Genomic DNA, 13,627 nt, shown 5'->3' on the forward strand with positions numbered 1-13,627 from the left:
TCGATTTAAATTCATTCCACTTGACGCCTTATAGATTAAATATAAAGTTAAGTTGGCACTCCTGATTGATGCGAAGCACCCTGTTACAGACCGTCATCTAAGTTGTTGTTGTCGTTATCCCGCAGAAATTGTGAGTAAATTTGGTGTGCTATAATAAAACAATTAAAATGCACCCATACGGCACTGATAATTGCTTTTGAAACATTCCTCCTGTTTGCCAATAGGGCGTGCACTAATATAATCTAACGAATTTACGTACATGCTGCCCGGAACACCTAAAAAAAACACTATCGCCGTGTTAAATCGATGTTCTTGATGTCTGCCGCCGGTTTATCCGATTTTGTGACTGCAGCCCGGAAATCAGAGGACGCGGAGGCCAAGTCAGCGCAGAAGAACAGGACGCTCTGCTGCTGTGAATACGTGGCGGAGGACAGCCACCAGCGAACGCACATCCTAGCATGCTGTTGTAACTGCGTGGACTTCGACTTAGTGTTTACAAGGTGAGAAAGTGTGGGCAAAGCTATTGCGATTGATTACAATGCTACATTCCTCCCCAGACTTGTCACCTGCCGAGCCATCGATCGAAGGAACATAGACGGCATGCTGATCGCCTTCCAGGACCGACTGCGTTTGCCATGGCGCGGCGGTGCCAAGCGAATATCGCCTGCAGCCGTGGCGCCGGCTTTTATTGTGCCGCTCATGTTGGGATTGGCCACCCTGAACTCCAAGACAGCCGTGGTGCTAATGCTCACCCTGGTGGGCTTCACCGTCTGGGGCGTGGAGCTGGCCAAGAAGACGGCCACGCGGACAAACTTCTTTCTTAGCTGGCTAATCTTCTCGGTGCTCTACATGATCATCATATTTGAGTTCCAGGTGCCACTGCTGGAGCTGGCTCCCGAGGAGAACTATGCCCTGATGTTCTTCTCCTGCGCCGCCCTGTACTGTCTCTATTCCACCAAGGTTCTGGCCCCGTTGAATCTTGTTTCGGCCCAATACGGAACTACGCCCAAGGACGAGCTGCCGGGCATCGCGGAGGCTTCTAGTGGCGAGGAGCAGGCGGAGGCTCAGATCACGCTCCAGATGGACAGTGTACTGAGTCTGGAAGACGACGATGACGAGGTGGTGGACATGGGCATGGACACTGCCGAGCGGTCGGGCCTGATGCACGGGCAGCCCAACATCTGCGAGATCTGTCGAAAGGTGACTCCAAGACGAGCCTACCACTGTCCCATTTGCGGCACCTGCGTGAAGAGGCGGGATCACCACAGCTACTGGCTAAACTGCTGCATTGGGGAGCGTAACTACGTGTGGTACATCGTGGGGCTGGCTCTGTCGGAGATTGCACTCCTGCTGGGCGCCAACCTGACCCTCACTTCGATTTGCCATCCCTTCATGGTGGTGCGGCCACTGGGCTATCCCGTGCTCCTGCCCGACGACTGCAGTGAGGTGTTCGAGGGTTTTGAGTAAGTCGAACATTTAAATGGAATCTTAGTTTTATATACATATGACATATGTGACTTTCCCATTCAGGCTGGGCATCTCCTTTGTGGTGGCTTGCTACGCCCTGCTTATCTCCGCCTACGTCGCCTTTATACTCACCCGACAGGCGTACTTGTGGTGGAAGGGCTCCACACTGCACGAGTTCAAACGCGCCTCCAATGCCGCAGGTCGCAACCGAATCTGGAGCAATTGGCGGGCCATTCTGAAGTGATCGCTCACATACCAAAAAGTAGAAAGCACAAGCTTGTCGCCCAAATACTAAAGTATTTCACTATAAACGCTGTTCTCTTGGTAGTACTTAGTCCGTAGCGCTTTAAGGTCTTAAACGCAATTTCAAATTTATTCAAAATAAATATAATTAAGAAACTATGAACGAAAAACCAAAAACCAAAAACAAAACAAATGTGAAGCTACCACAAGCTATCCTCTCTCGGTTTGTAATCGGGCAGCAGCTCCCAGATCTTCATGCGCCATCGCTGGCGCCGCTCCTCCGTCTCCCTTTCGATTTTGAGGATCTGTGGCAGGCGCCGCCAGCAATCTAAGACCTTCCACTTCAGGTGCCTAGTGAAGTTGTTCATTCGCTATAATTAATCATCATTCAAATATTTATTTACAGGCAGGGACCTACCACTCGTGATGGGAGATGGCCTGCCGCGTCTTGGTGTCCTCGATCATTCGACATCGCGCGGAGTATTTGTACCAGCGTCCGAACCAGTGCTCCATGGCATGGAGTGCATGCCAATCGATGGCCACCAGCATCTTGCTCTTCTCATTCTGCACGTAAACGATCCAGGCGCACAGGGCGCGTCTCTTGAGGATGGTGTGCCAGCACCTCTCCGCTCGGATCATCTTTTCACGTTGCTTATAGACCGTGTAATTGTGCCACGACTGGAAGGCGTTCCGTTTGAATAGCTGTCGGCGGGACTCCAGTTAGTTATAATACTAACCGTAACCAGAAGAAAGAGGAAAGCATACCTGACAACGGAACTCCTCGCTCTTGACCAGATTCTCGCGCTTGCGCTGCAGGAGCCGCTTGAAGCCCTCCATGCCGATCCGGCTGAGCAGAAGCCGTCGACTGAACTCCACTGCCTTGCGCTGGTTGTCTATGAAGCGCTGGCGTTCCCGCTCCTTTAGGACCTTGGCCATTTTCTCCTGGCGTCGCTTCTCCTTAAGGACCTCTATCCGCAGACGCTTGGCTTCTTCGTCCTCCTGGCGCTGCAAGGTAGGGAATTAAGGTATGTAAATCTATACTATATTATTAGTTATTTAAGGACCCACCTTGGCCTCCTCCAGGGCCACCTTGGCCGCCTCCCTCTCGGCTTCCGCCTGTGCCCGCCGCTGACGAGCCTGCTCGTGACGCACACTCCGCTCGGTGGCCCGCTCCTGCATGTGCTGCAGGAATCGCGGCTGGAGCAGTGCCTTGCCCTGCAGCCGGGCCATCTCCTCGTCATCCGCATCGCGCAGACTGCCGATCAACTGCAGGCACTTGGCCTTCGCCTTGGCCTTGGGATCCCCGCAGCGGATGACCGTTTTCAGCTCCTGCTTGAGATCCTCGCGAGCTTCCTTGGCCTCGTCGCTGAGCTTGGTCAGCTTCAGCTGCATGATGAGCCGCTCCTGGCGCTCCAGCTTGAGACGCTGCAGGTCAATGATGTCCTGCTGCACCTTGAGTCTGGTAGAAAAGAGAAGTCCATGTTAGTTACATATGTAAATGAATATGCACATGACTTACTTATTCTTGAACTGCTTGGCCAGTTTTACGGCCTCCTCACGCTGCTCCAGGGACTTCTGGGTGATCTTACTGGTCTCGGCCACCGTTTCAGTGCGCTGTCGCTTCTTCTCCTGCCGCACCTTGTCCAGAAACGCGTTGATCTTCTGCACCCGATTGTCCCGCGCCTGATAGGAGGTGGGTCCCTGCTCCCGCTCGATCTTCTCCATCGTTGTAAAGTGTATCCACTTGAGGAAGTACTTGCGCATGATCACCAGCTGGGTGTTGGCCCTGGCCTGGAACAGCTGGTCGATGATCTTCTGCTTCTCGTAGGTGGGTGCCACACCCGACTCGTCTTCACTGTCACTGGATAGTGGCGGGGTATCAGGTACCTTGGGCTTGACCACCACCTTGGGCAATTCAATCCGCCGGATGAGCAGGGGTTCCGGTTCGGGCTCGGCCTCTGATTCCCCAATGGGATGGGTGCTTGGTGTGGGGGTTTTCTTTTGGGGCAACTGAAACTGCACCTGCTTGGGCGGAATGGGCAACTCCTTGGCCAGCTGTTCGTTTTGCTCCTCAGCAGCTTCCAGTTGGAGTTCGTAGAGCGCTTCCTCCGCCAGATCGGATATTACGGAGTCTATGCCATCGCTGGTGTTGGAGCAGGTGGAGGATTCCCTTTTTAGCGGGGAAGGATTACAATCTGGCTGTTGCTGCTCCTGCTGCAGCTCCTCCTCGTGCCGAACGGTGCGGACATGAAGCATCTGCCGCTCGGCCGCCGCCCGCATGGGCCTAAAGAACTCCTCCGTGGAGGTCAACGGACTCGGTGTGCGGCAGCGCAGGAGTTTCGCCTTGCTCTCATCCGCCTGGACTTGCTTCGTGAAGTTGCGATACTCCAGGGCATCAAAGGATATCACTTGCTCCTCCAGGAAGGTGGGGAGCTCCCTCACCTGCGCCTGCTGCTCCGCCCACTCACAATCCATGTCCGCCTCCTTTTCCGGCTCGGATCTCAGTTGCTGGATTAGGCTCTTGGTGGCCGCTGCCTTGGATTCCGAGCACATTTGGGCCATCTGACCCAAGGCCTGGACGGGAGTGCTGTAAAAGTTATCAATGTGCTGGGCAGCCTGGGCCAGACTCTTCACCAGGGGTCCATTGTTCAGCTTGAAGTCCGGCTTGGTCGGCGGCACGCGGTGGGACTTGCTGCGCTGGAACTGCCTGGACAACTGCTGGCGGAACTTCTGCAGCTGGTTGTCGATGAATCGCTGCTCCACCTCCAGGTTGTGAGCCTTGGTGGCCTCCAGGGAGTGGCCGTGGTCATGGGCCAGGGTGGCCAGCGGTAGTTTGTGTGGTATCTTTTGAAACTATTTAAAGAAAATAGTAATCATTACACATTCGAAATGATGGTTTATTCTACTGTTTTATCTACGACTAGTTTAGTCTAATAATTTGTAAATATTATAACAATTCACATGTTAATCATGAGCTTTAAATTGAGTATTTTTCATATCAATTTAATTTAAAGTTCCTGTTTAAAGAATAGTTTCTCATATCATATATGAGGCTTTCCTCTCACCATCTTATGCCGCATGTCCATAATAACACTAGGATTCAGCTGCTTGGGATCTTCTCCTTCGATCAGAAGGCGCTCCTGTCGCCTTCCAACATAATCCGCCTCGATAAGGCGACGCACTGCATCCGTCTTCAGGCCCAAAGCACTTGTCTGCTGATGCCTCTTGCGGATGCGATCCCATCGCGATTCCTTATTGGGTTTCTCACGGCGTTTTTGATGCGACATCTTGTTCCAATATTATTATTCCAAATTCTGATAGTAAAATATCTAGGTTTTTCAATTTGAAAGTGAAATGTGAACTGAAGGGAAAAGTTCGTAAACAAGTGGAAAGTATTGTCCTGACAACGAAAACTGCCAACCGGGGTGACGACTTACCCCCGTTAATAATTTATAAATAAAAATAACCCCTAGATTGCATTCAAAGCACAGCTTGATCCAGTTTAATTTTTATAAAGTTTATATAAATGCCATAAATATTAGATAAGTCGATAAGTAACAAAAATGTAGAGGACTTTGCAAGCTTAGTTTAGCAGTTTGTTTCGTGGTAATTGAGTGAACCGAAATCTTAAGCAGCAGCCGGGTCCTTCTTGGTCTTCTCCTTCTTGCCCTTTTGTTTCTCGGCGGCAGCCAGCTCCAGATCAATAGGAGCGGGCTTGACGAACGGGATCTCGTCCTGGAACTTGGCCGGCATGTACTTCTTCAGTGGCTCCGGCACCTTGATGCCCGTCTCCGTCTGATGGGTCTCGAGGATGGCGCAGATGACGCGAGTGGCGGCGCACATCGTGGCGTTCAGCATGTGCACGTAATCGACGGCGGCGTTCATCTTCTTGGTCTGGCCGTAGCGCACCAGCAGGCGACGGGCCTGGTAGTCCAGGCAGTTGGAGCACGAGACGAGCTCTCTGTAGGCACCGCTGCCGCCGAACCAGGCCTCCAGATCCAGCTTCTTGGAGGCGGCATGGTTGAGGGCACCGGACACGATGTTCACCACGCGGTATGGAATGCCCAGCGACTGGCAGAACTGCTCGGCATTGCCGATCATCTCGTCCATCATCTCCCAGGACTTGTTGTCGTGCGGGGAGGTGAGCACGAACTGTTCCACCTTCTCGAACTGATGGACGCGGAAGATGCCGCGTGTGTCGCGACCGTGGGAGCCCACCTCCTGGCGGAAGCAGGTGGACAGACCGGCGTATTTGATGGGCAGCGAAGCCTCTGGCAGCCACTCATCGCGATGGTAGGCGGCAATGGGCTGCTCCGAGGTGGCAATCAGGTACTTCTCGTCGACGCCCACCTCCTCAGCCTTCTCGCTGCCCTTGCCCACCACCTTGTACAGCTCCTCGTCGAACTGCGATAGCTGGGCCACCTCCTGCATCACCTCCTTGCGCATGAAGAAGGGTGTATAGAGGGGAACATAATCGCGGGCATACAGCAGATGCAAGGCGTGTTGGATGAGGGCCTGCTCCAGGAAGACGGCGGCTCCGGTGAGGAAATAGCCACGTCCGCCCGACACCACGGCTCCCTTATCGGCGTTCATGCCATCGATCATTACGATGAGGTCGACGTGCGAGTACTTGCCGCGCTTTTCGCAGTCGCCAAAGGTTCGCTCCACGCGGTTCTCCTCCTCGTCATTGGACACGGGGACGGACTCGTGCAGGTGGTTGCCCACCTCCCGCAGAGAGGTGTTCCTCGTCTGCTCGGCCAGCTCCAGAGACTTCTGGTTCTCCGACATGGCATTGTCGATGAGGATGCGGAGCTGCTTAATCTGGTTGACGGTCAGTGGCTGCAAGGTTTCGGCCACGATCTCAGTGAGATCCTGAGTGACGTCGGCCGGCGGATCCTCGCTCATGGCGCCCACCGGCTCCTTCTTCTTCATCTTCTCGCCTATCACCTTGCTGCAGACGTTCTTCACCTTGTTCAGGTTGTCCGCGCGGTGACGGCACTGACGCCACTCCAAGTCCTTGGCGATCACCGTCTCCACCAGAGCCACATCCTTGAAGCGCTTCTTCTGGTTATCGCGCACGGCATCGGGATTGCCGCCCTTGTCGCTGCGAAACAGATCCAGATCCAGCACCATGTTAGTTACGCTTTAGTTCAGTTTCAGTCGCGGATTAGTTTCGATTCACTCGCAGTTTGTCGGCGTTTTCACAACGTGGCTGGCTTTTTGCGTCAGCTGGCCAGTGTTGAACAGCGCATGGTGGTGTTGCATTTGGTGGTATTCTGATGGTGGCGAATTGCATTGTTGTGAGTCATCTTTTTAATGTAAGATCTTTAGTTATTAAAGTTAAATATTAGCACCGGTTAATTTGATTTATATGATGAGATATTTTTAAGCACTGGTAAATTTTTAAAAGTTTCAATGCATATATTTTATACTTTTTCTACGTTGTTTCGTAGCAAGTTTATTAAACATTAAATTCAAGATACATTAGGTTTTCTTCGACACCATCCAAACCTAAGCTGCCACTCACCCACAACACTGTCAGTTGGAACGGAATCGGCCCTGCTTTTACCAGCTGTTCAAAAACAGTCCAATTGGAGAACACAAAAGGAACTCCCAAAAATGAGCTTCATCGATCAGGAAGTTACGGAGTTCCGGGCCAAATGTGAGAAGCAGGTGCCGCACACGAAGATCATAATTTGCTCCAGCTCTCTGATCCGAGTGGACATCTACCCGGAGCGGCCCAACAGATCGATGACCGTGTGCCTGCGATTCCCACAAAACTATCCACAGAGCACTCCCATCCTGGTGGAGCTGAAGAGTCGCGTTTACTCCGACATGCTGCTGACGGAGCTCACCCGGCTGATCGACGACTATGCGCGGGACTTCATCGGCAAGCCACAGGCGCTCCTAGTCCTGGCCTTTGCCCAACAGTATTTATCGGATAATCCACTCTGCGTGTGCCTGGACGAGATCAAGCAGCTGAGGGCGGACATCAAGAATGGGGGCACCACCACGGAGAGTCAGCTAAAGTTGAAACAGCGGAACAGGAGCGTGGAGCTGGTGGCCAGGGGAGGCCTCTACACATACAAAGTCACGGCCGTTGTGCCGGACAGCTATCCCATGCAGAGTGTGGAGTTGCGTGGCCAGGAATCCAATCTCCCGGCTGTGCTCGTGCGCTACCTAAACGGCCAGTCGCGTGAGATTGCCCGCCAGTGCGTGGAGCCCCCGATCCGGCTGAGCAAGGAGGCTCTGGCCAATTTCCGGCCCGTCAGGAGCCTGCAACGATCGCTCAAATTCTGCCTGGAGGCCACGCGGGACTTTCACATCGAACTGTGCCCCATTTGTGATAATACCGTTCTGCCGGAGGATCCGCAGGACATAGACACAGACGATAATGCGGACACCTTCATCGAGCGCGTCTATTGTGGCCATCTGTTCCACCAGGGCTGCCTTAAGAAGTACCTGTCGGAGCCCCCGTTTCCCAGGGGCGGCAAAATCTGCCCGGCCCAGCGCCGCCATCCGCGATCGGATGCCCAGACCTACATGGGGAGGACCCAGAGCACAGGTGGCTCCTCCACCGTGTCCAGGACTCCGGACGATGCTGGTGTGTGCGGCATCAAGCTGGCACACGATCGCTGGGTGGTCAGCGTGAAGACCGCGGAGGCTAGATGGGCCCAGAAACAGGCTCGCCAGAGGGAACTGGAGGAGGTGGTCGACTTCCTGCAATAACAGAGGATTCAACTCGGGAACAGCTTTCTGTGTATGGTTATGTATTTTGTGATTTCTATTCGAATACGCTTATATTACTAATGATGAAATAAATAAAGTGAAGATGAAGTGCGACTAGGTTCGTTTTGAGAAATGGTCCTGTATATCCTGTTAACGCGATGTCAATGGAGCACAATGCAGTGCAACAGTCTTTTTCATCTCGACTTTTACAGATTTTGAACGAATTTGACTATCGGATTTCAATGGTTATAAATTATCTAGTCTTTGTATACCCTTTTATGGTATATTATAGCAGAAAATCATATCGTATTTGATTAAATTCTTCGAAAGTGTATAAGGAAACGTGTGTGTTAAACGTACGCCTCTGTTTTTGTTTCACAATTCTTTTAAATCAGGAGAAACGTAAAACAGCCCAAGGCGTTGTAGTTGTTTCTAGGTATCAAGAATTCGCTGGAAGCCTCTTGGGTGAAGGCTTACTAGGATAAACTTCAGAAATCCGTGACTATTTCGTCGTCCTCGTACCGCTTGATGGGATCCCCCTTAATCAGCGATGAAATTAGACTGGAAGGGGAACGATAAAGGGGGCTTAATAAAGGTGAACAGGAGTTCCAAAGAAAATCACAACTCACCAGTAAAGCCCCACGAAGAACATGACGAAATAGTAGCCCAGGTAGATCATACAGTTTCGCAGGTGAACCTTCAACAATCCCCGGCTATGTATGTCCACGGGGTCGTAGACACCCAGGCTATCACGTCGCTGGCGATGAAGTTCGTAGAACAGCCAAATTACCATCGGCAGGTTGAGCAGGAACATCACCCAATGGCCACCAATGAGAAGGAGAACGCAGAGCAGGGCGTGGGATCCAAATTTGGGTATGACCCAGAAGTTGAGTCGCCGGCAACACTCCTGGGCATTCAGATAGTCGCACTCCAGATCCGCCAGCGTTAGGACCTTAAAATTTCACTTCTCAATATTGTTTCTCTAATGAAAATCAGAACTCACATAGTAAATCAGGAGCAGAAGGATGGCTCCGTAGACCAACAGGGTTATACAAAAGGTGGCTGTTTCGGGCAGAAACATAATTGCACTATAGTAACACTTTTTCTCTTATAAATACAGGGTTTTTCTTAGTTAATTACAGATTTTGTAGCATTTCTCGTTTGATTTGTTTTTAATTAAGAAAATGTACTATTAATGGCCATACTGCATTTGAAAACCCAGTGCTGCAAAGCGGCACGGTGGAAATTCTTCGTAATTAATCGATTTCTTGCGATAATTTTTGACATAACAACCAGCTGTTTTCGCGGCGAACGGCCGCACTGGTTCCAAAATCATAACAAACCGTTAATTTTTTTTTGGGAAAGAAATTCCTTTTTTTAAACTTAAGTGATTCCTGATACAAATTCCGGCAATGCAGGCTGCCGGCTCTAATGCCATCCTGTCCCTGAGGCAGTTCGTCCTGCTCGCCAGGCGCCAGTTGTCAGCTTCGGCACAATCCGCGTTCTCCGGCTCCCAAACAAATGCCCAACATATTCCCCCATCACCTGAGAAATTTGGCGACAAAATGCGGGGATGGCAGCTGCACAATTACGGCGACATCGACGAGCTGCAGCTCTCCGAGAAGGTGAAGATTCCCCAGATTCGCAGCTCCAACGAATGCCTGGTCCGAATTCGAACGACGGCTGTGAATCCCATCGACCTGGCCATGCTCCGTGGTTATGGAGCCGCTGTGCTGAACAAGATGCGCTGCAAGCCCGGCGATGGCATCGAATTCCCCCTCATCCTGGGCCGCGAGTTCTGCGGCGAACTGGTGCAGACGGGCATGGGGGTTCCCTCGGATTCGCTGCCCCTGGGAGCCCGCGTCTGGGGAGTGGTTCCCTTGCAGGCTAGCCTGGGAGCCCATGCTGAATACGTAGCCGTGCCTTCATACTGTGTATGTGATTATGTTACTCCAAAGGATCGAGTAGCTTATCAAAACCAGTTTTCTCATTACAGCTCGCTCCGGCTCCCAAAGAACTGGATGACAGTGAGGCGGCCAGCGTGTTGTATGCCGGTCTGACGGCATGGTCGGGCCTGTATATCACTGGCGGTTTGGGTGGTCCATGCGGGGCCACCACATCTTCCGGTGGTGGTGCCCACAAACGTGTCTTGGTTCTGGGCGGCTCCGGAGGAGTTGGCTCCCTGGCCATACAAATCCTGAAGTCACAAAAAGTGCAAGTTCTTGCAACCTGTAGCGAAAACGCCGTCGAAATGGTTCGGAATCTAGGAGCCGACTTCGTAGTGGACTACAACAACAGCGAGTCCATGCAGGAGCTGTCCAAATACGCACCCTACGACATCGTACTGGATTGTTCCGGCCAAGGAGGTCAGAAGGCGGCTGAGTCGAACTTCGACTTCCGGCAGTACATCACCTTCTCATCTCCGCTGCTGGCAAACATCGATAAGCAGGGATTGGGTCTGGGAGCGCTGCAGAATGTGTTTGACCTGGTCCAGACCAATGTGAAGTCATTCTCGCAACGCGGAGGACTTGTAAAGTGGGGTTTCTTTAGTCCCGCACCGCAGGGCATTCAGTTTCTACAAAAACTGGTGGAGCAGCGAAAGGTTAGTATGGTCCTCAAGACTTTTTCTTTAGACTAATCCACTCCTGTCATTTTAGCTGATGCCGCTGATTGATAGCAGCTACGAATTCTATGATCTGCCTAAAGCCTTTGAAAAGATGAAAGGCGGACACTTGCGGGGCAAGATTGTGGTGAAGGTCTGAGGGAAAACAGGCGAATGACCGACTGATAACGTTGTTTCTGTTCCATTAAAGACATGTTCTGGTTAATTAAATTCCAACAGAAAACTAATTTATGAAACAGAGGAACGTTGACGCAATTCAATTACATCGACACCGCTCGCTCGCAGTTCAAAGACTGCAATGCAAGCCAGTCCGCTGACGTATTTGATTACTTTTAATATAAATTAATCGCTGATCTGCCTGATTTGCTGGCTGGCGTTCGTCAAGGATCACCTTTAAATCACCGTGAAAATCCATATATCTGCAGCGACCGGACTGAAGGGCAACTGGTCGTCAGGTAGCTGCAGCTCAAGTGATTCAACTGCGGCGAGCATACTTACTACCACTCGCTGGTCGTGCGCCCATCGTAAAGCTATTCTCGGACCAATGTTGACGCAGCACGACGCACGCCAGCGGTCTGCGAAAATTTCCGTGCGTTTAATTTTATTCCATCGCCTGCCTGGCTAGCTGCCCCTCTATCGGCCAATACCCAGGTTCCTTATCAAACAATGAGTGGATGGCGGGGCGTTTGCGATTCCGCAGCACGCGGCCTGCTCGCTCCAATCACATCGTTCACATGCGTTCGCAACGCTTCCGAGCATCGAAAAATGACCAGCTCGCTATCGCCAAGGTCGAGGCTTTCCAAAACCCAAAAAAAAAGCCACTATCATCCGACTTTGCCGGCAAAGAAAGCAAAGAATGCACGCTTCTCTGTTTTGTTTTGGTTTTTATTAATAGCTCTCAATTTGTTACTGGGCCGTGGTTCTTGATAACATCGAAATTGACTATCTGTTGCTAGTTGATTTCAAAATACTCTTTACTATTGATATTTAGCTATATATTTAAATAAGACATAAATAAACTGCTTAAGATACTTATTTTTTTGGAAAAATATAGCAAATAAGTGTAGCAAAATGAACCAAGGAATCAATATACCCTAGATAGAGTGGTAATATAGATTGCTAGGGAGAAATTTAGTTGTCAGAGCTTTCTAAAGACCTTGAAATCCCAGCGTTATCTAATGTCTGAATAAAATTAGCTATTATTGGAAAAAATTTTCAAGGCAGTAACAAACCTGAGCATGAGCACTTGAGATATGTAAGCGCTGTCCAGAGAACTTGTATTAAGCATAATACGGTCATGTTTCACCCATTTAGCGATTTCGTATGTACTTGATAATAGAGCTTCGTCTTTACAATTGTTTTTCCCATGTTATTTCCCTTTGACGCAATAAAATTCTACAAAATTGTTGGGGTAGCACCAGGAAGCTATATAGGAAATGTTTTTTTTGCTCAAAACTGTTTGAGTAATCATCCAATCCTTGCAGTCTACTAAAAAGAAACTAATGCAACCGAGAGTGGGTTTTGTGGCATTTTTTGGAAATTATTTGCATCTGATTAAAAGGAAATGGGTCTCCTAAATACGCATTGATTTTGTCTAGTGCATTAATTAGATTTAAATTAGCATTTTAAACAGTGGAACAGAGAGGGAGATTGTATAAGCTGTATGACATTTAAGTGGTTTCGATCAAGGATGCGTGTTGGTTTGGAAATTTTTTCCAATCCAAGAGGCCTTGACTGTGCTATCGTCATACGCATACAAAATTATTTGTTGATTACAGTCAGTTTTCTATATGAGTCCGAATACAAAAGGCAGTTATTTTTACACTTTCACAAGAATATAAAAATCCAAATTACTTACGTTTTAGTGCATAGTCAAACCAAATTTTAAATAAAAAACTACATTTATAATGGATAAGAACAAGCCCTCATTGCTGCCCTATATAATGGACCTGCTCAGTCGTCAGCCACATCTATGTGAGTAATATTTGAGAAAGAAAGAAATTTTTTTAAATTAGTAAAAATTATATACAAAAAGAGACGAAATGCATTTAAATTTTGTAACGTTTTCGCACTTTTTCAACAGTCACCTCCAAGGAAGAGTTGATCGAGGGCATCAGGGATGTTGTGCTCGAGGAGCACATCACTCCATTCAGCACCCTCCAGCAAGCTGTGGACTTTTCCCTGGATGTGGGCGTCAGCCTGGGCATCCTCTCTTTGACCGACGAGAGGGTCTGTGTGCCCTTCAACTACCGGAAGTGCCCAGCCAAAAAGAAAGTACCCGCTGGTACCCGGATCTCGCCCCAAGAGGGACGCCGGGCTATCAAGCAGCGGATGCCAAAGGCAGGGCCACCGAAGCCGTTGGACAAAGTCGTGGGGAAAAGGTGCGCTAAGCCACGAAAGACCGTCGACAAGGCCAAGACAAGGAGGAAGACGGGCAAGGCAGCTCAGAAGAAACCGTGCTAGAGGAAGCTAAGTCCAAGTGAATGGGCCGACCCAGACAATAAATCACCGTGCCGTACGACGATCCGTATCCGGGGCTTGTTATTGAACCCGCCGGGCGGGGCG

At 50.2% G+C, this 13,627-nt stretch overlaps 7 protein-coding genes across 7 annotated transcripts; 4 read left to right on the forward strand and 3 right to left on the reverse strand.

Annotated features, from left to right (window-relative positions):
* Window positions 1-43: 43 nt before the first annotated feature.
* Window positions 44-1,869, forward strand: LOC108138755 (palmitoyltransferase ZDHHC23). Its single transcript, XM_017261158.2, has 4 exons — window positions 44-130; window positions 225-500; window positions 558-1,463; window positions 1,531-1,869. Exons 2-4 carry the CDS (start codon window positions 307-309, stop codon window positions 1,709-1,711), a joined length of 1,281 nt encoding a protein of 426 aa, XP_017116647.1. The 5' UTR covers window positions 44-130; window positions 225-306; the 3' UTR covers window positions 1,712-1,869.
* A 41-nt stretch (window positions 1,870-1,910) lies between these two features.
* On the reverse strand, window positions 1,911-5,222 carry LOC108138750 (trichohyalin). The gene is made up of 7 exons (XM_017261151.2): window positions 5,148-5,222; window positions 4,776-5,071; window positions 3,230-4,563; window positions 2,779-3,169; window positions 2,476-2,715; window positions 2,129-2,412; window positions 1,911-2,061 (listed from the first exon to the last, which is right to left on the reverse strand). Exons 2-7 carry the CDS (start codon window positions 4,995-4,997, stop codon window positions 1,911-1,913), a joined length of 2,622 nt encoding a protein of 873 aa, XP_017116640.1. The 5' UTR covers window positions 4,998-5,071; window positions 5,148-5,222.
* Window positions 5,185-6,958, reverse strand: LOC108138754 (serine--tRNA ligase, cytoplasmic). Its single transcript, XM_017261156.2, has one exon. The coding sequence runs from the start codon at window positions 6,841-6,843 to the stop codon at window positions 5,338-5,340; it is 1,506 nt and encodes a 501-aa protein (XP_017116645.1). The 5' UTR covers window positions 6,844-6,958; the 3' UTR covers window positions 5,185-5,337.
* Window positions 6,959-7,230: 272 nt separating this feature from the next.
* On the forward strand, window positions 7,231-8,553 carry LOC108138758. The gene has a single exon (XM_017261163.2). It carries the CDS (start codon window positions 7,330-7,332, stop codon window positions 8,437-8,439), a length of 1,110 nt encoding a protein of 369 aa, XP_017116652.1. The 5' UTR covers window positions 7,231-7,329; the 3' UTR covers window positions 8,440-8,553.
* LOC108138760 (protein cornichon homolog 4) lies at window positions 8,464-9,637 on the reverse strand. The gene is made up of 3 exons (XM_017261168.2): window positions 9,443-9,637; window positions 9,069-9,391; window positions 8,464-9,000 (listed from the first exon to the last, which is right to left on the reverse strand). The coding sequence occupies exons 1-3, from the start codon at window positions 9,518-9,520 to the stop codon at window positions 8,928-8,930; spliced, it is 474 nt and encodes a 157-aa protein (XP_017116657.1). The 5' UTR covers window positions 9,521-9,637; the 3' UTR covers window positions 8,464-8,927.
* A 95-nt stretch (window positions 9,638-9,732) lies between these two features.
* Window positions 9,733-11,272, forward strand: LOC108138756 (reticulon-4-interacting protein 1 homolog, mitochondrial). The gene is made up of 3 exons (XM_017261159.2): window positions 9,733-10,373; window positions 10,436-11,041; window positions 11,097-11,272. Exons 1-3 carry the CDS (start codon window positions 9,852-9,854, stop codon window positions 11,199-11,201), a joined length of 1,233 nt encoding a protein of 410 aa, XP_017116648.1. The 5' UTR covers window positions 9,733-9,851; the 3' UTR covers window positions 11,202-11,272.
* Window positions 11,273-12,812: 1,540 nt separating this feature from the next.
* On the forward strand, window positions 12,813-13,592 carry LOC108138801. The gene is made up of 2 exons (XM_017261285.2): window positions 12,813-13,036; window positions 13,146-13,592. Exons 1-2 carry the CDS (start codon window positions 12,970-12,972, stop codon window positions 13,523-13,525), a joined length of 447 nt encoding a protein of 148 aa, XP_017116774.1. The 5' UTR covers window positions 12,813-12,969; the 3' UTR covers window positions 13,526-13,592.
* The last annotated feature ends 35 nt before the right edge of the window (window positions 13,593-13,627 follow it).

This window comes from Drosophila elegans, unplaced genomic scaffold (genome assembly GCF_018152505.1).
Source record: "Drosophila elegans isolate 14027-0461.03 unplaced genomic scaffold, ASM1815250v1 contig_814, whole genome shotgun sequence".
Taxonomy (NCBI): domain Eukaryota; kingdom Metazoa; phylum Arthropoda; class Insecta; order Diptera; family Drosophilidae; genus Drosophila; species Drosophila elegans.